We start from the raw sequence: 22378 nt of genomic DNA, 5'->3' as shown, positions 1-22378 counted from the left end.
CTTGTAAGAGGTTTTCATTGTATTCTATTCATCATTTAATAATCATTGCAGAAATTATTTTGAAAGTCCTTCCATACGTTGTTCAATCTCTCTCTCTCTCTCTCTAGTTTGACCATGCTTCAAGACCTAAGGTGGATCAATATTCCACACTTATGCAATTTTTTGGACATATTTTCCTAACCGTTGACCAGAAATACCAAATTTGACAACTGTTCTGATGGAAAATGCTAAAATCCTTAGCTGTTATTAGTTTTTATTTATTTATTTGTAAATAAGCGATATTGCCCCACCTCTAGTCCTTAACAAAGATACATATACTTAATGTTTAATCTACGAAAGGAATAAAAAAAAGAACAAAAGATGAACTAGGAGGGCTCAGAAGTGAGGCCCAACCAAGGGAAAATGCAAAGCAAAATGAATTAAAGTTACAACAAAAAAGCTGTTAATTAAAGACAAACTAAAAGGAAAATCAGCACCAATGCAAGTATAAACTCAAGTGTTGGTGGTGAGTGGATTTGAAGAACGGTGTTGTTTGACACCAATTATTTAACAACATGGTAGTACATTTTATTATAAGAAGAAACGCCATTGTCATTTCAGCGAAACGTCGTCCTTCCTAACGAAGGACAGCACCGTTAAACATACTACACCGTCGCTGTGCAGTCTATATCCGTTGCTGTCAAATTGTCGCTGTGCACTATATCCGTTGCTGTCAAATTGACCCTCCCCCACCCAAAAATAAAATACAAATTTATAAATAAAACCCAGGCAACACTCTCCGCAGCTCTCAGCTTTTATTTCTGTTTCCAAAAAACACTTTCCACAAAGAAAAACACACAGGGAAACTCAAGGTTAATTCAGCTAGGAGCTTATTTCTCAAATGGCATTTAGTCAAATTCGAATAAAAACCCAAAAAAAGAAAAAATGCATTTAGTCAAATACAATATTTGATGCCATGAAAGGCCATAAAGCACTATCCATAGAGGGAAAATGTACTGAATTTGGTCACATGGGCTGAACACACTCATTCAAGCAAAAACAACAATCTCCTATATATTCACCCGCGAAGGACCCTCTCCGATCATTTATTGGCATGCCGGCCAGTAACTCAGCCTTGTCTAAAACGTTGCAAAACTGCAATAAATATCACGATGATTTCATAAATATATAACATAACTAACAGATTGGAATGAGTAGTGACTAGAGCGTATCTGTCAATACCCTGCCCTCTGAAACTTTGCACAACTGCAAAATACAAATACAGAAAATATCAAATTGTCATAAATACACAACATAAACAGGCGAATTTCGGGCATTGTCAGAATGAGTGTACCATACCTTTCCCGTTTGGTGGCTGGGGCTTAGTTGAGTCCCACCCTCGAAGTTGGAGAGGGGAATTGTTGTCTCGAACATGTTGGACAGTGCTCCAGTTTAGTCGTCCAAGTAATAATAGGACCCAGAAGCCTTTTGCTCCCTATCCTTGGTTGAGTTCAATTTGTTGATTCTTGGGCGAATGTTTGTAGGGTCACGTCTAAATGTGATATCCAGTTGCTGCAATGCCACATTGAAAAAACAAAGAGAATCAGATCCTAGAACAACAAAAATTACATTACATTCAATTGGAGGTAAATTAAACAAGCTGCAAGACTTACAGATAAGAAGAGATTCATCCCAGTCAACAAAGACCGGAGAATTTGCAATACAATCAACTGATGACTTTCCTTCATAGACAATAACTTTGTCTGCCAAGTAGCTAGCAATAATGAAATCATGCTCAACCACGAATGCAGTTTTCTTAGCGTGGAGGACGAACCTCTTTATGACTTTTGCTGCAATAATACGCTGCTCAGAATCAAGATATGCACTTGGTTCATCCATCAGATTGATGTCTGCAGGCTGCAATATCAAGCAAAATTTAGGGGCATACATTATGAGGCTGCATAAGTTCAAAGCAAAGCAGATGCATCATCACACACTTCATTTGTTATTGCTATAAACATAAACTAAAATCTGTTACCTTTCCAAGGCATACACATAGAGCAACCCTTTGCAGCTCTCCACCAGAGAGTTTGGTAATTTCTTGATCCATTAATTGCTCAATCTGAAGGGGCTTCATCACGTCTGTCACAAACTGGGGAAGTGTACAGGAATCACGAATTTTTTCATGAAGCAGGTCTTTGACTTTTGTTGCACGCTTTGGATTAATTTTCTGGTTTTTGTAAGAAACATGAAGCTCAGGTATCTCCACACCAGAATCAGGTTTCGACAAACCAACCTACAAATTGAACAAATGTATGCAATTACTCCACGTATCAAGATGCAATTTAACATATGATTGAATAAAAAGAGTGAAAATGATAAAGACTAGTACCAGCATTCTCATAAATGTGGTCTTCCCTGATCCACTCTCACCCAACATCACAATAATTTGAGAATTGGTAAATTCACCCTCTATAACATGAAGCTTGAACTCTCTCAACGTTTTAGTCATCGATGGGTATCTATACCGTGCATATGTCTCAATTTCCTCACCGCTTTCTTGGTGGAGTCTCAACCTAAACAAGACAACAACATAATATTTTTTATATAAAAAAAAGATTGATTAAGTCACTAAAATCCAGCATTTTCATTGACAAAATATATTATCTTACCTAAAGATTCATCTCGGAACCTTAGGTTTTCTGTAGGAATGAATCCTGACAAGAAGATTTTGATTCCTTCTCTAACTGAGAAGGGTAGGGTTACAGCTCCAAATGCACCCGGCTTCCCATATAACAAACTACCCAACCAAATCACAACTATGCTTTGCTAGCCTATACAAACATATTTGAGTCTTCTTATTTGCTCTTTCTCTTCTACACCAAGATTACAGTGACCACAAACACAAAAACAGTTGCAGCTATGCATAACTGAGATAATGTAACTAAGAATTCAAGGACACTCAGCCAGATTATATAACCCTGCTTATAATTATCAAAGGCATCACCACCAATAACACAACACAAGGGACAGAAACAAAACTGACAATAACAATGCCACATAAATAACTTTAAATCAACATCATAGAGAAGGACAACAAAGGGCAAAGAAGATTTAATACAGACAAACTAGGCAGCTAAATGCTACAGAGTTCTTAATTAACAATTACTAAAACTTTTAAACATTGTCTTGTTAGACATCAACACAGTGCCTTGTTATAAGGTTCTAATGCTCAGATGACTTTAACGCCTCCAGAATCACCTTGGCCTGATCTCTCATCAACTCACTCTTTTTAACAAAAAGCTCCAATTCAGCAACATGCAGCTTCTTCCACTTCTCCTTCAACTCAGCTCGCTTGGCTCCTCCAATCAACTCCAAGCCCTGCTTCACGACACCCTCCGGCAAACCCAGCTCTCTGAAACCCTTATCAAACCCAATCACCTCACTCAAACTTTCAGAACCAGACGGCTTCAGACCAAATTCCACCTTCTCACACTCCTTTGGGCGCTCCGGTGAACTCAAAAGCTCAGCTTTAAGTGAAGCCAAAGTCTTGTTACCCTTCTGGTTTGTCCTAGCCTTCCCATTAGACTTGGACTGTTCAGACAACCCACTGAGCCCAATTGACCCTTCGCCGCTGCCCCATACCTTCTTCGACAAGTCGAACAACTTTTGCTCATGAGGCTTAACAGGATTATACTTCTTCCCTTTGGCCACATTAGTCTCATACTTCTTCTTGATCCTACGAATCTTATCTTGCAATTGGGTCTTGTTCACATCGGCCTTCAGCGATTTCTTGATAAAATCATGAAACGCCCCCATATCAGAATATGGATCCGCCCCTTTCTTGGTAGAGTAATCAATCATGCCTTTCAAGATTGTTATCTCATCGTCATCGCTCCAAATCCTCTGGAACAGCTTCTTCGAGTCGTCTCCACCCGCCTTCTTTTCCTCTCCGGCATGTTCTCGCTCCTGATCCGGGTCTGTGACCTTCTTCTTGGGCCTCTTGGAATCCTTGAGGTCGCTCTCGCTCGGCCGCTTCAGCCCGGCTCTTGCCGCCGGCGTAGTAAGAGCCGAGGCCTTCGATCTGGGTTTCTTGGTCTTGGGCGTCTCTTCCATTGGCTTCGAAACTATCGGCTTTACCACCCTATCCTTATCCAATTCCGAATCGGATTCGGACTCGGACTCTGAGCCAGAGGATGAAGACTGCGGCTTTGAATTGACAGTAGCCGAGTCCGGTTTCTTCGCAGCAACGGGAGTGGGTGCTGCCTTTGGAGGCTCGGGTTCCTCGGACTCTGATTCGGACCCGGATCCGGATTCTTCCTCTTCTTCTCCGTCTACTTCTTCTTCAGACGAAGCTACCTCTTCGTCGGAAGAAGAAGCAGCCGGAGGCTCATCCAGAGGAGATGGGCGCTTGGGTGCCATTGGAGAGACGGTACAGTGAGGGTTTTGCGAAATTTAGGGTTTCTAAATGGGAATTGGGTTTGTGTGTGCGAAGGAAGGAGTAAAAAGGTCCTACTTGGAAAGTTTTTTATTTTTGTATTTGGGTTGGAATCTTGGATGCAGTCAGAGGTTTTTTTTTTTTTTCTTGGTCAACATGCAGCAGAGGTTAAGGACTTTCGAAAGTAGCAAAAAGGCCGTGAATATATCAGGACCGTTGGATTTTATTTTATTTTTTGTTGGAGGATTTTAAATTTGTTGTCTCCTTTTCTTACACAAACAAATGGAAATATAACCATACGCACAACTGATATACAAAGGTACAAACTTGGGAGAAATTATATAATGGTACAGTATCACCATGTCAGGTGATACTTCCATTTAAAATTCGCCACATGTATTATTTTTTGACAACTGGATTCAACACTCATATTTACTTTTAAAATAAAATTAAAATGATTTTTTAAAAACTTTAAAAATAGAAAAAAACCCAAAAACCACCCGCTTCATCGACAGTGATCCCCCACCATTGTCTTTCCTAAACCCTCATTCTCACCGTCTTCCCTAAACCCTCATTCTCTGTGTGAATTTGATGACACGCCAACACATGGATGATTCCACTTTCACAATCATTAGGAAAAAAAAATTGATTCGGCTATTGATACATAGAAAGCTATGCAACCAAGATTGGATTCCTATTCACCTATAAAATTTGCTTTTCTTGTCGATAATCTCAATGGCCATATACCCTGTAGGACTTTGGAAGCTTATCTAAATTCCTTGAACCCTAAAGCCATCATAGAGAGAAAATTCCATGAACCCTAAATCCATAATAGAGAGGAGGGATGGAGAAGGAGAAAGAGAGAGAGATTGGAAAAATGAAAGAACGACAGGAGTCATGGCAGAAAGTGGGCAGTCGGCGAGCTCAGGGAAGTGGTTGTTGTGAATTTTTATTATTAATGAGTTTTTTTTTTATGGTTTTAAATTATAAAATTAGATTTTTAAATCCAACTGTATAAATAATTAATTTTTCTTTAAAAAATAATACATATGGCGCATTTTGAATGGAAGTATCACTAAATGACGTGGTGATACCGTATCATTCTATAATTTCTCCAAACTTGGACTGAAATAACACGCAAAGGTGCATCATTTCACTCGCACGACTGAACCCAATTCCCTTCGCCTCCATTTATACCCATCAAATTCATTAAAAGAAGAAAATTTAACAACAAAAGGAAGTGGAATTTCTAAATCCTATGTTTTTTTTTTATTCAAACACGGGAATTAGATCATGTCAATTTAGAAATTCTGCCATAAAAGCAGAAAATTTAGCAATAAAAGAAAATTAAGTGATGAAGAAAACAACAGTTTAGATACGTCAAGCATTCTATTAATCTGATCGACATAAGTACAACCTCAGTCTATTTAATCAGTTGATAACAAACTTAGAACAATTGTGATAATTTATTAAATAGGTATAAGATAATTAAGCCAAAACACCCAAGCTTTAATAGAATCAAATCAATGGGTGTTAATTTTGTTACTACAAATTTGGAAAATGGTAGGTGATAGTGTAGACAAATGGAAATTTTTTAGTGAAGACAATGACTATTATTACATAATTAAGGCGAATCTGGTGGAACTTTGCAAATTGTTGATGAAACCTTGCATTTGTAGCAAATGTCAAATGGCTCTGTTTTTTGCAATCCTAGGTTGTCTATAAATGTTATGGTATCACCTTATTATTGTATCCATCTTTTTATTTTCTACTTTTAATTTCATAACTGTGTTTTGCAATCCAACACTTTATTGCAGATATTTGCGATCTAAACTCAAGAACACCGTTTGTGATTGCCTATACATTAAAAGGGCCTGTACTATTATGAATTGGGTTCCTCTTGCCATGTCGCTTGTGGGTGGCAGAGGGGAAAATAAATTGGTACTTACTCCTGAATTTCCAAGACCTTGTTTAAATTTGACTAAACTTATGATTGGTCTTGCGCAAAAGTCTGCAAAACAAGAAATCTAGCTGATTCAGTTCGGCCAAGAACTGAACCCCATGTTTGAAGATACTCCCTTAGCCAACTGATCCCAAGCTACCTTTCATTTAGTTATTTATTGTTATTTCACTTCCTTGCCTTCACTGGAAAATGCGACAAATTTTATTACAATTTGACTTACTTTACCTCACTTTTAATTGCTTCAGACAACTCAATCTCTTTACTAACATCACACTCCATCTCCTTTCACTTCTCTTAACAAGCGTGCCACCACAAGAGAAGGTTCAAAGTTGGTGACTGGGTCCTCATGAGAATAATGGAAAACACTAAAGATCTAAATGCGAGCAAGTTTAGTCACTCATGAGAAGAACCGTTCGAGGTCATAGAGGCATACGGAAAGGGGGCCTACAAGCTGAAACGGGTTGAGATTGGTTATTATATGCCATGCCTTTGGAATGCAATTCATCTGAAGAAATATTATGTTTAAATTAATCTACTTATCCATCATTCCACCTATACTTATTTAAATAAAATATGCACTTCTCCATTTACATGTCAATTCGAGCACTTGACTTAAATTTGTTGTAAACCCAGTTGTGTTTGAACTTATCAATGAGGATTCCATATCAATCCCTACATCACATCGGAGGTTACCAATCCCCTAGAGAGCAATCAATTAGATCCATAGTCAATCCCAACATCACTCCCGGGGTTACCAATCATCTGAGGTGATCAATTGGGTCCATGCTAATTCCCTACATCACTCTAGGGGTTACCAATCACCTGGGGGTAATCAATTGCATCCATGTCGATTCCAACATCCCGAGGTTATCAATCATTCTCTAACTGAAGATCATTAGTCTGTTAATCAATTACCAAATGCACCCGGCTTCCCATATAAACAAGAAATGTGATTTGATAAGTAATCTAGTACACTCAAATCATGCTCCACAATGATTACATAGCTAAAAATGTAAAGCAAAGCAAAACATCCATTACTTAAACATGCCCAGTGTAAGCAAGAAAAGACCCCACAAATATAAGCAATGAAAAAAAAGAATTGAGGCAAGAAGAGAAGAGAGCTATGCAAACAAAACCTATCAGGCCTGATCAAAGATCGGATGACTTTGGTTGCTCTAAGCCTTTGTTTCACATCAAGATAACTTGAAGGTTCATCAAACATGTATATATCTGCCTTTTGCATGGCAACAAAAGCAATGGCGAATCTCTGAAGCTCCCCACCTGATAACTTGACTACGTTACGATCTAGAACCTGGTTTAGCTGAAGATCAACAATGAGTTCTTCGATCACACCCCTCTCATCTTTCTGTCTGAGCAAGTCCCCTGCATTGCCTTCAACTACTTTTCGAATATGGTCAACATATTGGGGTTTTATAAGAGCCTGTTTAAAGGAAAAGAAAACATGATATATAAAACAGCAACCATGCAATTAAGAGGACGAAACATTGTTACACACACAGCATAACAACCCAAAACCTCTATAACGAAAGATGAACTCGGAGGGCTCAAAAGTGAGGCCCAACCAAAGGCCCGGACCCGATGCTGTGTGCGAGTGACTCTATTTAACGGACTTGCTTCTGGGCCCCTACCTTGTCACCAACAGGGCTCGGATGACGTTTCGCCTGAACGTCGTCGTTTGCAAATTTAATATCCGTTACATGCTTTCAATTGACTTTTTTTCGAATTCGAAATTCAAATTGCTAATAAAACCTTTCCTTAATTAATATTTAAAAAAAATAAAAAATAAAAAATCTTCTTCTTCAAGGCTCCTTGTTCAATAGTTTAATACACTGACAGATCTGTTGTCAAATTCTAAAACCCAATCCCCAAAAAGAAACCCAGACAGCACTCTCTGCAGCTCTCAGCTTCTATTTCTGTTTCCAAAAAGCACTTTCAGAAGAAAACACTTCCCACAAACAAAAACACAGGAGAAATTCAAGGTTCATTCAGATTTATAGCTTGTTTTTCTCAGATGGGCACTACTGGGAAATGGTTAAAGTCACTTATCAATCTCAAAAAGCCCCCCACAAGTGACCAGGTAAACCCAACATTCCTCACCCTCTGTTTTTATTTTTCTTATTTTCCTCTGTTTCCTCTGTTTCTATTGTTTTCTTCTGTTTTTGGTACTTGGGTTGTTTTAGGAGAAGGTGGGGGACAAGAGCAAGAAGAAGTGGAAGCTTTGGAGGAGTTCATCAGAAGGGTTTGGATCATCATCGAAAGGTGGGATGAAGAGGAGCCAAGTGGCAGCTGCAGAGCCATTGAATTCGCTCGACGATGCATTAGCTGCTGCCATGGCTACTCTGGTCAGAACTCAACCTAAAAACTTCATTGTCATCAAGAAAGAGTGGGCTGCTATTCGGATCCAAGCCGTGTTTCGGGGATTCTTGGTAAGTGGTTTTCTCTCCTTCTGCTATTTCCATTAACATGTAGCATATATTTAAGTACACTGAAATTAGTTATACGTTCTATATAGTTAAACATGAGTTATTGTTTAGGTAGCTAGCTGAATTCAGTTCAATTACTGTCACAAAACTTTATAATCTTTACAGTAACTTTGTGTCCTGTGTTGAATATTATAAAGAGATTGATCCTGAGTGTCAAGGCATTTCTTTGATGGTTTCACAAAAAAAAAATTCTTTCAAACGGGTAATGCAATTCAAACTTCTTGGGTGGCTATGGAATCTAGTTTAGGTTCTGCACTATCAGTAACAAAGTTTTTGGACACTGCAACTTTGATATGTAACTTCCTTTATTTCATCTCGACACAGTTTACATATAGATATAAAATTTAAGTCTTTCTTTGCTCTTACAATTTTCTGGTCAGTTTTAGTACTAGTTTTAGGTTCTTTGTATGTTTGATCTAATCTGGTTCAGAGTAAAAATGAAAATGATAAAGAAATCCGAAGAAAGTTAAGTAAGTTGGAGAGATTGTTGGGAAGTGGATTGAAAAATGAAAGCCAAATTGTATCAGCTTATGTTGTTTTAGATGAGCTGCTTGAATGGAGAGTATTCAAAGATAGAATTAATTGGAGGTCATTGGGCTTGTGATGTTGAAAAGCAAAGAAAAGAGTTAGGATCAGTAAACTGGGCTGTAGATTACAATATGAACTTTGTTGCATATAAGCGAATGCTTAATGTTGTGTCATTATGTTCATTTGATAATGGTTAATGGGGTAACTGATAAACCGCAGGCAAGGCAGGCTTTGAGGGCCTTGAGAGCAGTGGTAAGGCTTCAAGCTATATTTCGTGGTCGACAGGTTAGGAAGCAAGCCGCTGTTACATTGAGGTGCATGCAGGCACTTGCTCGAGTTCAGGCTCGAGCTCGAGCACAAAGGACCTCTCTAGAAGGGCAAGAATCTGTGCAAAACTCATTAGATGAACATTGCTACCAAGCTGATCCCATTAAGCAGGCTGAGGTACTTATCAAAATTTTCTTGCTTTCAAAATTGTGATGAAGTGATGCATATTATCCTGACAATATTGTTCTATTAACTTTTGATGAAGATATTAACCCTGTTTACCCTATGATCAATATTGTGTTTTCAACAATTTTCAGCAAGGATGGTGTGATAGTCCAGGAACAGTGAGTGAAGTTAGAGCAAAGCTGGAAATGAGGCAAAGAGCAAACATCAAGAGGGAGAGAGCAATTGCATACTCCTTCTCTCAACAGGTAATAATGGATTTTTTATATTTCTTTTGGTAAAAGAGTTAACAGGATAAAAACATGGCTTAGTTGAATGAATATGAATGGTGTTTGAGTATGCGCATGATTATGTTGTTTTTGTTTCCAGAGATCAAGATCAAATGCCAGTCCATATTGTAGGACAAGCAAGACAGCAAAGGCTGTTAGGCATCAGAAGGTGGACGATAACAATTCGGGATGGAGCTGGTTAGAAAAATGGATGGCAGCCAAGCCATGGGAAAATAGGCTGATGGAAGAGATTCAAAGTGTGCCTTCAGCAGTCACTCCTTGTTCCAGGAAAAGTGGAGATGGCATTGTTGGCTTTTATCCATATTCTTCAGAACAGAACTCAGTGAAAGTGAGAAGGAACAATGTCTCAACCAGGGTTTCTGCTAGACCTCCTACAGCAAGTCCAATAACTCGCTCGTCTTCTGCTCCAAGTTCTGATTTTCTGCAGGATGAGAGCTCGGCATCAACTTCGTGTACTACTGCATCTACAAATTTGGTGTTTAGTAACAATCTAAAGGTGGAAAATGGAGACGAAACTAATGTATGCAAACCCAGTTACATGAGTCTCACAAAATCAACTAAGGCCAAGCAGAGAACTTCCAATTGTTTTGATATGCAGAGGTTTTCCATGGAGGAGTATCATTACCATAACAAGTCAATGGGGCTTTCTAATGGGGATACAAGGAGCAACTGCGGTTCTGATCTATATCCTCCAATATCTGTGGGCAGAGTTCAACGAGGAAGATATCAATGACAGTAAGGGATACTAAGGATTGCCTTCATGATTTCAACAACTTGTTGTCCTTTTTAATTTCGATATCGTTCAAATTACGCAAAGATTTGCTTCAAACGATTACTGATAGAGAACCGAAACAAGTTTCAGGAGAGTTGGTTGTGATTATATAGACAAGTATAGATTTTTAGAGAGTGAGTTATTACAGAATTCAGAATTCAATAACATATGCAACTTCCATGTTTGATTTAATAAGTGTGTTGTCAATTGCATCTAAGGATTTCACAAGACTTGGGTTTGTTATATGTAATGTTGTAGTTTCTGCTAAAGTATGATTGTTTTCTATAAGTTTGAAATGCAGTCCAGAAATGAAAGTTGCACTAGCTCAATGATTGAAAGTGTTATTATGCACAAGTAGAGTGATTGGTTCAGATTGATTGTCATAAGAATTACATTTTCAAAAGTAATTGACAACATGGAGAGTGATTGAGTTGTCATATAAAAGATCCCTTGATCTTTCTACTTTCCCATATCAAATACAACCAAATGTGAGAGCCCTTGTTTTTCTTTCTGTAATTTGCATAAGTTATGGCTGGAATATGCCTAGTTTTAGTGAGAAATTTAATGCTTGGCAAGGACTTCAAATTCTTGCTTGTAGCCATACTACCCCACTTGCAAAAAGACAAATACTAGAAAGGGGGTTGTTGATTTCACTGTTTTGTAAAACCCAAACAGGATTTCTTATCTGGGCTTTTTTTAATCTTTTTTTACTTTTACTCTTTTCTTTTCTGTAAAGGCCCTACTTGACTTTGTAAGCTCAGCTTCATAATTGGACATATGATTGTCCTTTTTGATGAAGACATGACTGTCCTTTCAATCCTGTTTAGAAAAGATTAAATCTTTACATGAAAATTAATCTCTGAACTCCACTTAGGGGAACATGAACAAATTATATGCATATGTGGGCATCACCATGACGTCCCTAAATTAACTTCTGAACTCCACTTAGGGAACATGACGCAGATGTGGGTATCACCATTAAGACCAAAAAGCCACCAAAAAAAAAAGAAAAAAAAAGTATCACCATTATTACTAATATAATAACCAGATGGTAAACATAAAAATAAAGAAATTTTCTATCTAAACTCCGTATTTCTCTTTGTTCACTCCAATACTTAAATCATTAAACTATAAGTTTTATTATTGTGTAAAAAGACAAAAAAAAGCCATCAAACTTAATAATTAACCCTAGTACATCTATACACCCCACACACTCCACCACTCTTCATATTAAGTTTTAGAAACCTCATTCAAACTTTCTGTTTACAAACTCTCACTCTCTCTCTCTCAACAATATCCAAGTGTTAGAATTTCAGTTACAGTTCTTGGAGAGAGGTAAAACTGTTCTCGTTTTCTAGAAAGTATTAAATTTCTAATTTGGGGTTTCATTTGTTTGTGCTTTTTTTGTTGGGAACAAAGAAAATTATGGGGTTTAAATAGAAAATCTATTTTAGTTATTTATTTTATTTTATTTTTCAGTTTGGGGTGTATTTAAGGGTAGTTTGGGAAGATAGTGGGGTTTTTTTAGAAATTGTGAAATTTTTAATTAAAAGTTAGGGTTAGAACATGGGGTGAACTAAGAGAAATGCGGGGTTTAAATAGAAAATCTCAAAATAAATTAACAATATGGTCACTTCATTCACACCTAGTTGATTGAAAGGTCCAGATGCATTACTATCAACCTTGCCTGCAGAAGTACTGTGAAACAGTAAATCATTACCTTCAAATAATGAAAAGCAGATGGGAAAAGCTTTTGCTGGGCAGTTTCTGTTACTTAAGGATCGACAGAATAATCCAGTTAAACGAGGATATGTGTTTAAGAAATCAAAACTGGCCATCAAAATTGGACATATACTATTTTTTACTGACTTAGACTTTTCTCAAAGCAAAACAATAGTTACATGAAGATAATAGTTTTGATCAAAATAGACCAGACTGTGATGAAATGGTTCATAGGTCAACTTCACAAGTGAGGACACATATTTAGAAGTTTTAGACAGTATCTCCAATTCGTTAAAGTTTGACTTCTCTCAACATGCATGGCCTACGAGCCCAAGGATGGTGCATTGTGATTGGTCCACAAGCTGCTGACGTGGGAGGAAGACCCCTAACAAAGGCAGGAAATCAGGATGCCACCTAAAAGCTGTGAAATTTTGTTGATGTCATCTGATGTGGATTCTCTGCAAGTGAAATTGGAAAGCAACAAAGCATGGCCAACGTTTCTTGAATTGTGAGTAAAAACGTAATCTTTCTTTCATGGGGGGGTTGCCATGAAGAGAAGCAACTCAGTCTGGTGGGTCACTTCTCTCAAATCCCTTTAATTTGTTTGTGTCATTTTCCCTGGCCTACATTGTAATTTTGTTTCATGGGGTACAGATTATCAGTCCTTCTGATTCATTTCAGAAGAATTCAAAACCACTTTTGTTTTTGGGTTTTTACCTTTGGTTTGCAAAATTTGCAAATCAAATGAAAAGCTGATTTGTCTTCTGTTTACATTCAATAATTCATAAAGTTTTCAACTCCTTTATGCATTTCATAAAAAAAGAATACAGCTATGGGTCCAATCCAATATTCGCATCATGTTTTGGTCACTACATTTTGCAACATGAAAATTTTGATGAGATTTGCAGGTTAAAAGTCATCTTTCCAACCCCAAAAAAAACTGGGATCTTCTAGCCAATCCAAGTGCCTGTGGTTGCAAAATTTGATTTCAGCCTGTAGTTTTACTTACTCTTGTATTCTATCATGCATATAGAACCTAGAGTGGATTGAAAGGACAGTTGTTGGAGCTTTCATTAACTGAACTAAGCATTATGTGTTTGAAGTTTAAACCTTGCTCTGGCATGCTTGAATCTTATATCCTTTCCCATCTTTTCAGTCTTTCAGAATTTCAGAGGTTAGGTTGCAAATACAACATATAGAAGAGGAGAAGGTATGAAGGAGAAAAACTTGTATATCGCTGCGATATCAGTTAATTAAATTCATATTCTTCTCCTAATCAAGGAGAATGGATGTCAAGAAACTAGAAAGAAGGAGGGGGAGGGGGGGGTTAATAACAAGAAGATTGAGATCTTTACCATTTAAAACTTGATTTGAGTTTGTCAAACAATATTTTAAAGGACAATGACCCATACCAAAATCAATATTCTATTGATAGAAGACAAGGAATGACCTAGTCATTCTTTCATGTTCTTCATTTGATTCCCCAATAAGTAGGGATAAAAACAAAAATCTCTTGCAGCTTGTGTCCTTTGATGGCTCAACAAATAAAGCAAAAGAGTCTGTTGCAATTAATTGTTGCATGTGCAACAATAAATCAAGAATCTGGTTTGGTCCTATCTCTTCCATCATAAGCATTCCAAACTTTTACTTTTTCTATCAGAAGCAACCAATAATACTTGGGTGCTTTGCAGCAGACTGTTTCTTCACAAATAAGAATTGCCTTAAGGTTTTATTCTATCTTGAAATATTGCATTACTGTGTGTCCATTTGAGAGAGCTATCCCCAATTCAATAGTAACCTCTGGAAAAGGATAAAAAAATAAAAAATTTCATAAATAGGCTCATTCTAACATGACGTTTTATACAAAAGCCCTTAGAAGAGCCTATTTGGAGAGAAAAATCCTCAACTAACTACTTGTCATTTTCTAATTGGTTCTTAGAAAATTGAAACACACTAAGTACCAATTAGAAAATAACAAGTGGCTAGTTAAGAGATTTTCCCTCCAAATAGGCTCGTTTTTTTAATAAAAAAGTAACTTGACATGTTTTATAAAGCTGATTTAAGTTATCAACATCCTCCATGGCGCTTGCTTTCACTAGTTTTGTATATTCAACAACTATCGACAGAGTTCCAAGTCCTTCAACTCCGACATGTGTTTCGTGAAGCAAATATGGTAGCAGACGAGTTGGCTAGCTTTGGTCATCGACTTGATAATCTCTGTATATGGTTTGGTAACTTTCCTAATAGTGTAGCTCTTATGCTTTTGTATGACAGTAGCTAGGCAATTAGGATCCAAAGAAAAAAGCTGATTAAATTTAAGTCCTCAACTTTGTACAAAAGTAACTTTTCTGTCACACTGCTTCAAATTTAAAACGTGTGGGCTAGTTCTTACAATTTTTTTAAGTTAAAAGAACTTGGCAATGGTATCTGTATTATTAATGGCCATCAGTGTCCAAATTAATTGGGATTAGACGGGTTTTGGTTAATTTCATACAGCTCAAGCAACAAATTTGTAATCTTAACATTATCATATAGAAGAATATATTCCTCCTCAAGATTCCATCGAGCAAAAACAAAGAAATTAAGTACTATATCTCAAGAACGAATCCTTAAACAGAACGTAATAGCCTACTTTTACCAATTGCTTTTCATCATTTTTCAACATAATGGAGCCCCAAAAGTGGTGATTCTCCACCTCTTTCAACGAGTTGTTTTGTCTATTTCCTCTTCATGATCAAAGACAACTACAAACCTAAAAAAAAAAAAAAAAATCATGTTCAGTTCTCTTTGAGAAAACCCTAAAAATTACTAGCTGCCGCCCCCTTTGGGGTCCTCGGCCACCCTTCCTACTCGATCCCCTTTCTTCTCATCTTATCCCCTTTCCTCTTTCGTGATCAAAGATAACTATAAACCTATAATGGCACAAATAGTTGTTAGCTATGCATAATTGTCATTAATTACCAGTCTATTTGTGTTTACCAAATGCCCTTAATTTTAACTTGTATCAGGGATCAAGTATAATAACTTGCTCCATTCAAGCATATTGGCCTCACATTATAACGACAATCTGCATATATATATATATATATATATATATGACGGATTATTGAGAGCATTCTATATATATATCAATGGATGAAAATTTTGCCTTAGTGTTTTTACCTTTTCCGTCCCTTGCCAATTAGTTTTATGTTCAAAGGGAACAAATTTTTTTTGGTTCGAAATTAAAGGGAACAATTTGACCACATTGATTATATATACAATCCTTCACATAGTGCATTTGGTTGGTGAAGACATGCATGATAAGAAAACTTGGGATCAAACTCAGATTGTCATTCGTAGATATGAACTTAGCCAAAATGGATAGAGCAGATGTGCTCCCCACTATTCACCCAAGTTCGAATGTCCCTCTCCTTACCCAATTGATTAGATATTTTACAACCACACAAGATTTTTATTTGAGGAAGACAATTAGGAACACAACAATCCAAGGAGAAAGCTGTTTGGTTTTTGAACAATTTTTTTAGGGTGGTGATTTTCCCACTCCCCTTTTGTCCACTTACACTCTCTTTTGTTTTTTAATAGTTTTTACTATAACAAAAAATGGAGTGTAAGTAGAGAAAAGATGAGTGGGAACGTACAATTTTTAACAAAGGTAGTAACTTATTAAATACACTTAGAAATTATAGTGTTTAAGAATTCTTACTGGACAAATGAAAAGCTTCATTACAATTTTGCAGGACATAATGAGTGGCAGCCTTATGAAGTTCGATGCTCATCTCTCTAAGTACACCTTTCCCAAAAGCTCGACCAGGTGTTGAGAAAATAGATAGGTGTAAGTGGATAAAAGAGGAGTGGGAAAATCAGCTCCCTTATTTTTAGGTAAGTTCCTAAAGATCACAACATGTACAACTTTAATTTCTCAACTTGTCTGTGCACGTGTGGAAAGGCAAAATCACTTCCTCTGTGAATTTCATTTTTCACATAAAATGACCGTCTGTGGTTAGTGGTAATGCTAGACAGCTGCAGATTAGTGTATTAGTGTACTTGGGTTGACTCTTATTGTAATTAAATCTATGATTAGTGTTGGATGGGATAATTAATCTTGGTTGTTTGCGCGGTTCTCGTGGATGTTAGCTTTGTTTGCTTAAAAAGCAAGAAAAGAAAGAAAAAAAAACACTCGGACATTTCAATCCATTTTAATATTATTACTTTCTTTAACTCAAATCCAAATCACACCCTGCTAATGTTAATGACTGAACTTGATCTTCTCTGGGGAGATAAGCCGAGATTGGGGCCGGCATATACAGAGGCTCTGCATGTGAGACACGTGTACATGCCAGCCCATCGCTGAGTGAGCAAAGGAAGAACCCATTATAAGCCATACAAGTCTAGCAGAAGGGTGCTGCAGTTTTTAGCCCTTTGCCACAAACCCTAAATTAAGGGGCCACCACCATATATATATATATATATATATATATATATATATATTGCTAGCTATAGTACTGCTCCAAACATTAAATTCACCACCTCACTGTACTTGCGCTTTCATGTCATGCATCCAAGTTTTTTCTCTTTTCTAACTAAGTCACACTAGCTACATTTTCACTGTTTCTTCTTGTAATCTCTCTCTCTCTCTCTCTCTCTCTCACGCACACACAGAAGTTGAACTTTAAGCTAGAGATAAAGAGCTAGCTAGCTAGCTAGCTTTCTTTTTCTATAGTAATCACTTTTTCCTTTTGTTTTGCAATTGTATATATACACAATACTTATCTTCTTTTGCCATTGGCTGCAATATTAGTACTGCTTTGTGAACGAAAGAGAGAGAGATGGGACATCACTCCTGCTGCAACAAACAGAAAGTGAAGAGGGGGTTATGGTCCCCAGAAGAAGATGAAAAACTCATAAACTACATTACAACATATGGCCATGGCTGCTGGAGCTCAGTTCCTAAACTTGCAGGTTCTCTCTCTCTCTCTCTCTCTGGTTTGGGTGCGATTCTGGTTGCTAATCCATTTTAATTTGTTACCTAAATTTTCCTATATTTCTCGTAACTTTTGGGTTTGGTGAATTCCATGAGGCAGGCCTACAGAGATGTGGAAAGAGCTGCAGACTGAGATGGATAAATTATTTGAGACCTGACTTAAAACGTGGGAGCTTCTCTCCCCAAGAGGCTGCTCTCATCATTGAACTCCATAGCATTCTAGGCAACAGGTACATATATTACATGTAACTTATTTGATTATTTATATCATCACCATCTATATATAGCTTGAGCATCCACCAATTGATGATCATCTCCTCATTATTATTGTGATATGTTAATTACATTCTTCATGCAAGCAGATGGGCTCAGATAGCCAAGCACCTACCAGGAAGAACAGATAATGAAGTGAAGAACTTTTGGAACTCAAGCATAAAAAAGAAGCTCATCCCTCATGAAGTTATTCCTGCCTTGGCCTCCTTTTCTCATGATATTCACAACCCTAGTGGTAATTCTGAGGAAAGTTTCTTCACCCTCACCACAAACCCTAATTTGGGTCCTCAACAAGACCAGCTATTCCTTCCCATTCCAAATCCAATGCCTCAAGGTTTCAATTTTCATGGTGATCATAATAACATCAATCTCATCAAGTTAGACCAGACCAATTACGGTTCCAATTTCGTTCATCATTTTCCTTCTCCCTTCCAATTGCCATCAAATTCTTCCTCATATGAGTCCTCATGGTCTTTAGGCTATCAACCCCATCATCAATTTGATCCCAATCAACATCTTCAAAATTTCAGCATTGATGAAGCAGCTGCACATTATAATATTGGTAATGAACTTATGGTTCCAATTAGTATGGCATCATCAGCACCAGCAGTATATGAAAACCCTTCAATTCTACCCACACTGCCTAAATTGTGTGAGATCCTTGATGGTAATGTTTGTAGGATGCCGTGTTACCCATCTGATCCACAAGACCTTGACTCACTTGCCAAATTATCATGTTTTCCATCTACTCATGGAGCTTATCCTCAAGATCTTCAGTTTCTATCCAGTCAATTGGAGTGCATTGATGCCATACTTCCATTGCCATCATCTTCCTCATCATCATCCCCGTTATCGGTATCTTCATCCTTGTCACCTTTATCGAGCACCCAATTCATCGCAAACCCTAATGTTTTGGAAGCCTAGCTAGCTAGACATGGTAATAAATTCAAATTAGGTATTTTGTATGGTTGGAAACTTGGATTTATATTCATAAACCTGAAAAATGCATATATTTATTTCTTGACATTTGCATAAGGTGACGCTATTCCCATTACTAGAAAACCTAAATGTTGCTAGTTCAGGCTCCTTAGGGAGTAATGTTTGTTGAAGCCCCATATCTACCTCCTTTCACATGTTATTATATTCCCATATTTATTTGTATTCCATTTAAGCTAGCACCTGCTTCATTATTATTTTGTATATAAGAACACCAGATAAAGACAAATCTTATGCAGCCCACAGCCCAACCTTAAAAATGAGATTTAGGCCAAAAATTGCCTATACATCCACAAATTAAAAAAAAAATAAAGACAATTAGCTCTTAATTTAATGATATTTCTTTTTTCAATATCGAAAAATGAAAAGATATTCACACTTCGAAAACCCCACCCCATTAATAAGAAAAGAAAAAATGTTAATAGGTAAAATGACCACATTTGATTTTAATAATCTTTTATTTATTTATTTATTTTGTCGAATGGTTTTAAATCATCTATGATTTACTGATAGATTAGTCATATTGGCATCTCCCACCACATATCGTGATCCTTCCAGAAAATGGTAATTTAAACGATGTGTCGTTTTGGTGAAACATAGAATGCAATCACACGTCCCCTGTAAAATTACAAATCAGTGTCCCATCAAGTGTGTACGGCACAAGGGGCTTTTACTCTTCACAAGCATTTTGCAAATTCTATTCAAACATTCAAAGGAAGTGCAAGCGTTTTTGTAAGCTGTGCTTCCCTCTCTTGCTATTATTGTAACTCAGTCACAATACAGGCCAGTATTCATAAGCATGGCCTCGCTTTTCAAGACTCTTGTTCGAACGCTTGTACAACAGCGACATATGCCAAACCAGAATCACCCAAGAAAAAAAAAATGACAACTATTAAACTCAAACATTATGAAAATCTGAGGTAACAAGAAATTTATGACAAGCATAAATACATGGAACGTGATTTAATAGCTGGAACCCTCAAGGTTGCGAGAAGAAAATGTCATCGAACAAATTCTGTTTCCAGTTAAGAAGCCTCAGTACAAGAAGGCTAAGCAACTACAAAAAGAACAAACATTACCATGATCCAAGGTAAAGCTTCTAGACTAGGTTCCGAGGCAAGACTAGGCCAGAGAAAGAGATGCTAAGCTGTAACTCTTGATCGACCCTTCGCTATTCTTCTAGCAATTACTCTCCGTCCACCCTTGGTTGCCTTGCTGTTCATGTGAATAAATATTATGTTAGTCATGCATGGAAAATCTACTGATAACTGGTTTATCTTTCTTGCCAAGTTGAAACTTGAAAAATAAGAGAAGAGAAACTGATAGCATTAATCTACTGATCACTGGCATATTTTAATGACCCATTATCCAGAGAAGTGAATCGCATCCTGTAATATGCTGAAACTAATTTTGCCTATCACAGAAAAGAAGTAAAATGATCCCAAAATAGTATTGGAAATCGGGAGCCCTTAAATCAAACGCCTTTCACTTTTTCCTTCATAAATGGATAAACCTTAAATTTGCATTATATATCTACTTGCCCATAACTAAAATCATAATACTAATTCCAAAAAGCAGCCTAAAACTATACGTTAAAAGAAAGATCACTAGTGAGTGTGTGTATGTGTGTGTCGTGTGTGAGAGAGAGACAGAGAGAGACCGAGCAAAAAATCCATGGTTCCTCTTGCGTCGGATGGTACTAGGCTGGAACGTCCGCTTTGGAAATAATAGCATTGGCTCTGATGATGAAGAATCATCTCCTGAGGAATAAAACATATACCATTTAAGCAGGACCAAAAGGAAACAAAATTGGAGTCACTGTCAAATTACTTTCTGTACAAGTTGACTATTATCCTGTTGGCATACTTGGTAGACATTATCTTTTGGACAAAGAAGTTTTTCTTTTGGGTACTTAAAACATCAGAAGTTGGGCTCCCAGTCTACTATGACAATCATAATTTAACAGAGGAAGAAATAAAAGAACCGCACAATGTCAAAAAACAAAAAAATTACACAAATCTGTTCTGAAATACACAGCTTGACACCAATATGGAAGTAAAATGAAACATCTTATTTCGTAATGCTAGAAGAATTCACTCTCCATCTACAAGGTTCTCCCAGAAAACATTGTATAGCGCAGAAACAATTACTTTTTGTCCAGCATAAGCCTAAACCTATAAATCACATCGCATGAACACCTAGCTAGCATTAGGATTATGAAATGATGTAGATTTGTTGTTCCTGTTAAAACTCAAAATATAAACTTTAGAAACCAATCTACTGAATTTAAGCATACGTTCATTCTCTATGTGATGGTCATGACAGATTATCAATCTATCATAATTAGAGCGACTAATAATAGTTAAACCCCATCTTTAAGATTAGAAACATTAGGTTCCCATCATTTTGGCAATAAGATCAGAAAAAGAAATGACAAAGAAAATATACTTGTTGCCTAAAAACATAAATATGCCAGTTACAAAAGAAAATGCTTCGTGCAACTTACATTAAGCCTCAAGAACAAAATCCATTAAATTGTTAGAAATCCCAGCTTATGAGACTAAATAAGTTTCAGATTCGCAACCCATCAAATTTTATCAAATGGGAACCTCTAGGTGGGCACAAATCAGAGGTACCCGCATACAAGCTAAATCATCTTCAACTCAGAACATAAGGTGTAATACTAGTGAAACGTTTATCCTGATTGAAACTAAAACCGAAATTGATGAACTCAGTGCACACCAAAAAAAAAAAATTTCCATTCCTATTCGCCATTATGGCTGCTGTGTCTCGAAATTTCTCAGCTTAAGGTGCAAATATTTACAATCTAAATATTTGCTGTAAGCTTTGTACAGTCCTAAAAACGCACAAATCATCAAAACTGCTGATTTTAATATATTTCCGACAGTTTCTCAGCAACCAAACTGTCGATTAGTCCAATAGACTGGAGAAAAAAAAAAGAAAAAAAAAAGGGTACAAACATACCGTACAATCCAAAAATGAGCATAAACCAATAAAGAGAGAGAGAGAGAGAGAAAGTACCGTCAGGTAAGAAGAACGGGAGATAAGGGAGGCCACAAGGGTACACAAGCCCTTCATAGGAGACCCGTTTCAGCGATTCGGCGTCGTTTTGGGGCAAACGGAAGGAGGTGTCGAAGTTTGAAAGAGATGGGAATAGCTTGGGAGTGATTTCGAGGCCGTGAGATACAATCTGGTGATTCGAATTGGGGTTCGGGTGTAGCAATGGTTTGGATAAGATGCGGTTCATTAGGGAAGCTCCAGTTCGAATTAGGGTTTTGGACGCCATTTCTTTGAAGAAGATGGAGCTAATTCTGCTAAAGCGATTAGAGAGACAGGGGAGGAGTGTACGTGGACTTCAAAGTGAAAACAGAGCGGCAAGGACGACATCAATTTTATTGTCGTTGGATACAAACATAAGTTACATACACATAACAAAGAGTAAGCAACTATACTTTCTT

General features: G+C 37.1%; 5 protein-coding genes across 6 annotated transcripts; 2 read left to right on the top strand and 3 right to left on the bottom strand.

The window, feature by feature from the left end:
* Positions 1 to 846: 846 nt before the first annotated feature.
* LOC103327797 (ABC transporter E family member 2) lies at positions 847 to 7886 on the bottom strand. The gene is given in 11 exon segments (XM_089050457.1): positions 847 to 1245; positions 1339 to 1551; positions 1653 to 1686; positions 1688 to 1896; positions 2018 to 2275; positions 2372 to 2562; positions 2652 to 2747; positions 6550 to 6552; positions 7296 to 7384; positions 7517 to 7821; positions 7863 to 7886. Coding segments are annotated over 10 exon segments (1329 nt in total). The 3' UTR covers positions 847 to 1245; positions 1339 to 1431.
* On the bottom strand, positions 3012 to 4503 carry LOC103327679 (GLABROUS1 enhancer-binding protein-like). Its single transcript, XM_008230043.3, has one exon. The coding sequence runs from the start codon at positions 4399 to 4401 to the stop codon at positions 3205 to 3207; it is 1197 nt and encodes a 398-aa protein (XP_008228265.1). The 5' UTR covers positions 4402 to 4503; the 3' UTR covers positions 3012 to 3204.
* Positions 7887 to 8202: 316 nt separating the features above from the next.
* Positions 8203 to 11253, top strand: LOC103327680 (protein IQ-DOMAIN 7-like). The gene is made up of 5 exons (XM_008230044.2): positions 8203 to 8478; positions 8582 to 8827; positions 9632 to 9856; positions 9997 to 10110; positions 10232 to 11253. Exons 1-5 carry the CDS (start codon positions 8413 to 8415, stop codon positions 10883 to 10885), a joined length of 1305 nt encoding a protein of 434 aa, XP_008228266.2. The 5' UTR covers positions 8203 to 8412; the 3' UTR covers positions 10886 to 11253.
* Positions 11254 to 17177: 5924 nt separating this feature from the next.
* On the top strand, positions 17178 to 19078 carry LOC103327798 (uncharacterized). 2 transcript variants are annotated; one of them, XM_089050908.1, is made up of 4 exons: positions 17178 to 17266; positions 17448 to 17608; positions 17731 to 17860; positions 17993 to 19078. In XM_089050908.1, the coding sequence occupies exons 2-4, from the start codon at positions 17476 to 17478 to the stop codon at positions 18825 to 18827; spliced, it is 1098 nt and encodes a 365-aa protein (XP_088907034.1). In that variant the 5' UTR covers positions 17178 to 17266; positions 17448 to 17475; the 3' UTR covers positions 18828 to 19078. The 2 variants fall into 2 exon arrangements, with proteins under 2 accessions (XP_088907034.1, XP_008228386.2); XM_008230164.2 differs by lacking the exon at positions 17178 to 17266 and having other exon boundaries at positions 17284 to 17608.
* A 769-nt stretch (positions 19079 to 19847) lies between these two features.
* LOC103327681 (Ribosomal protein L34) lies at positions 19848 to 22264 on the bottom strand. The gene is made up of 3 exons (XM_008230045.2): positions 21942 to 22264; positions 20560 to 20659; positions 19848 to 20114 (listed from the first exon to the last, which is right to left on the bottom strand). The coding sequence occupies exons 1-3, from the start codon at positions 22204 to 22206 to the stop codon at positions 20042 to 20044; spliced, it is 438 nt and encodes a 145-aa protein (XP_008228267.1). The 5' UTR covers positions 22207 to 22264; the 3' UTR covers positions 19848 to 20041.
* Between the last annotated feature and the right edge of the window lie 114 nt (positions 22265 to 22378).

Source organism: Prunus mume, linkage group LG4, assembly GCF_029339155.1.
Source record: "Prunus mume cultivar Tortuosa linkage group LG4, ASM2933915v1, whole genome shotgun sequence".
Taxonomy (NCBI): domain Eukaryota; kingdom Viridiplantae; phylum Streptophyta; class Magnoliopsida; order Rosales; family Rosaceae; genus Prunus; species Prunus mume.
This window is presented reverse-complemented; position numbering and strand designations above follow the sequence as displayed.

What these genes read in the sequence shown, in the direction of transcription:
- LOC103327679 (XM_008230043.3), bottom strand. Translation starts at nt 4,401, where the DNA reads ATGGCACCCAAGCGCCCATCTCCTCTGGATGAGCCTCCGGCTGCTTCT.
- LOC103327680 (XM_008230044.2), top strand. Translation starts at nt 8,413, where the DNA reads ATGGGCACTACTGGGAAATGGTTAAAGTCACTTATCAATCTCAAAAAG. An exon ending in ATCCCATTAAGCAGGCTGAG is followed by an intron (nt 9,857 to 9,996) that starts GTACTTATCAAA and finishes AACAATTTTCAG; the next exon opens with CAAGGATGGTGTGATAGTCC. An exon ending in CATACTCCTTCTCTCAACAG is followed by an intron (nt 10,111 to 10,231) that starts GTAATAATGGAT and finishes TTTTGTTTCCAG; the next exon opens with AGATCAAGATCAAATGCCAG.
- LOC103327798 (XM_089050908.1), top strand. Translation starts at nt 17,476, where the DNA reads ATGGGACATCACTCCTGCTGCAACAAACAGAAAGTGAAGAGGGGGTTA. An exon ending in CTCAGTTCCTAAACTTGCAG is followed by an intron (nt 17,609 to 17,730) that starts GTTCTCTCTCTC and finishes TCCATGAGGCAG; the next exon opens with GCCTACAGAGATGTGGAAAG. An exon ending in CATAGCATTCTAGGCAACAG is followed by an intron (nt 17,861 to 17,992) that starts GTACATATATTA and finishes TCATGCAAGCAG; the next exon opens with ATGGGCTCAGATAGCCAAGC.
- LOC103327681 (XM_008230045.2), bottom strand. Translation starts at nt 22,206, where the DNA reads ATGGCGTCCAAAACCCTAATTCGAACTGGAGCTTCCCTAATGAACCGC. An exon ending in CCCGTTCTTCTTACCTGACG is followed by an intron (nt 20,660 to 21,941) that starts GTACTTTCTCTC and finishes TTTATTCCTCAG; the next exon opens with GAGATGATTCTTCATCATCA. An exon ending in AACCATGGATTTTTTGCTCG is followed by an intron (nt 20,115 to 20,559) that starts GTCTCTCTCTGT and finishes TCACATGAACAG; the next exon opens with CAAGGCAACCAAGGGTGGAC.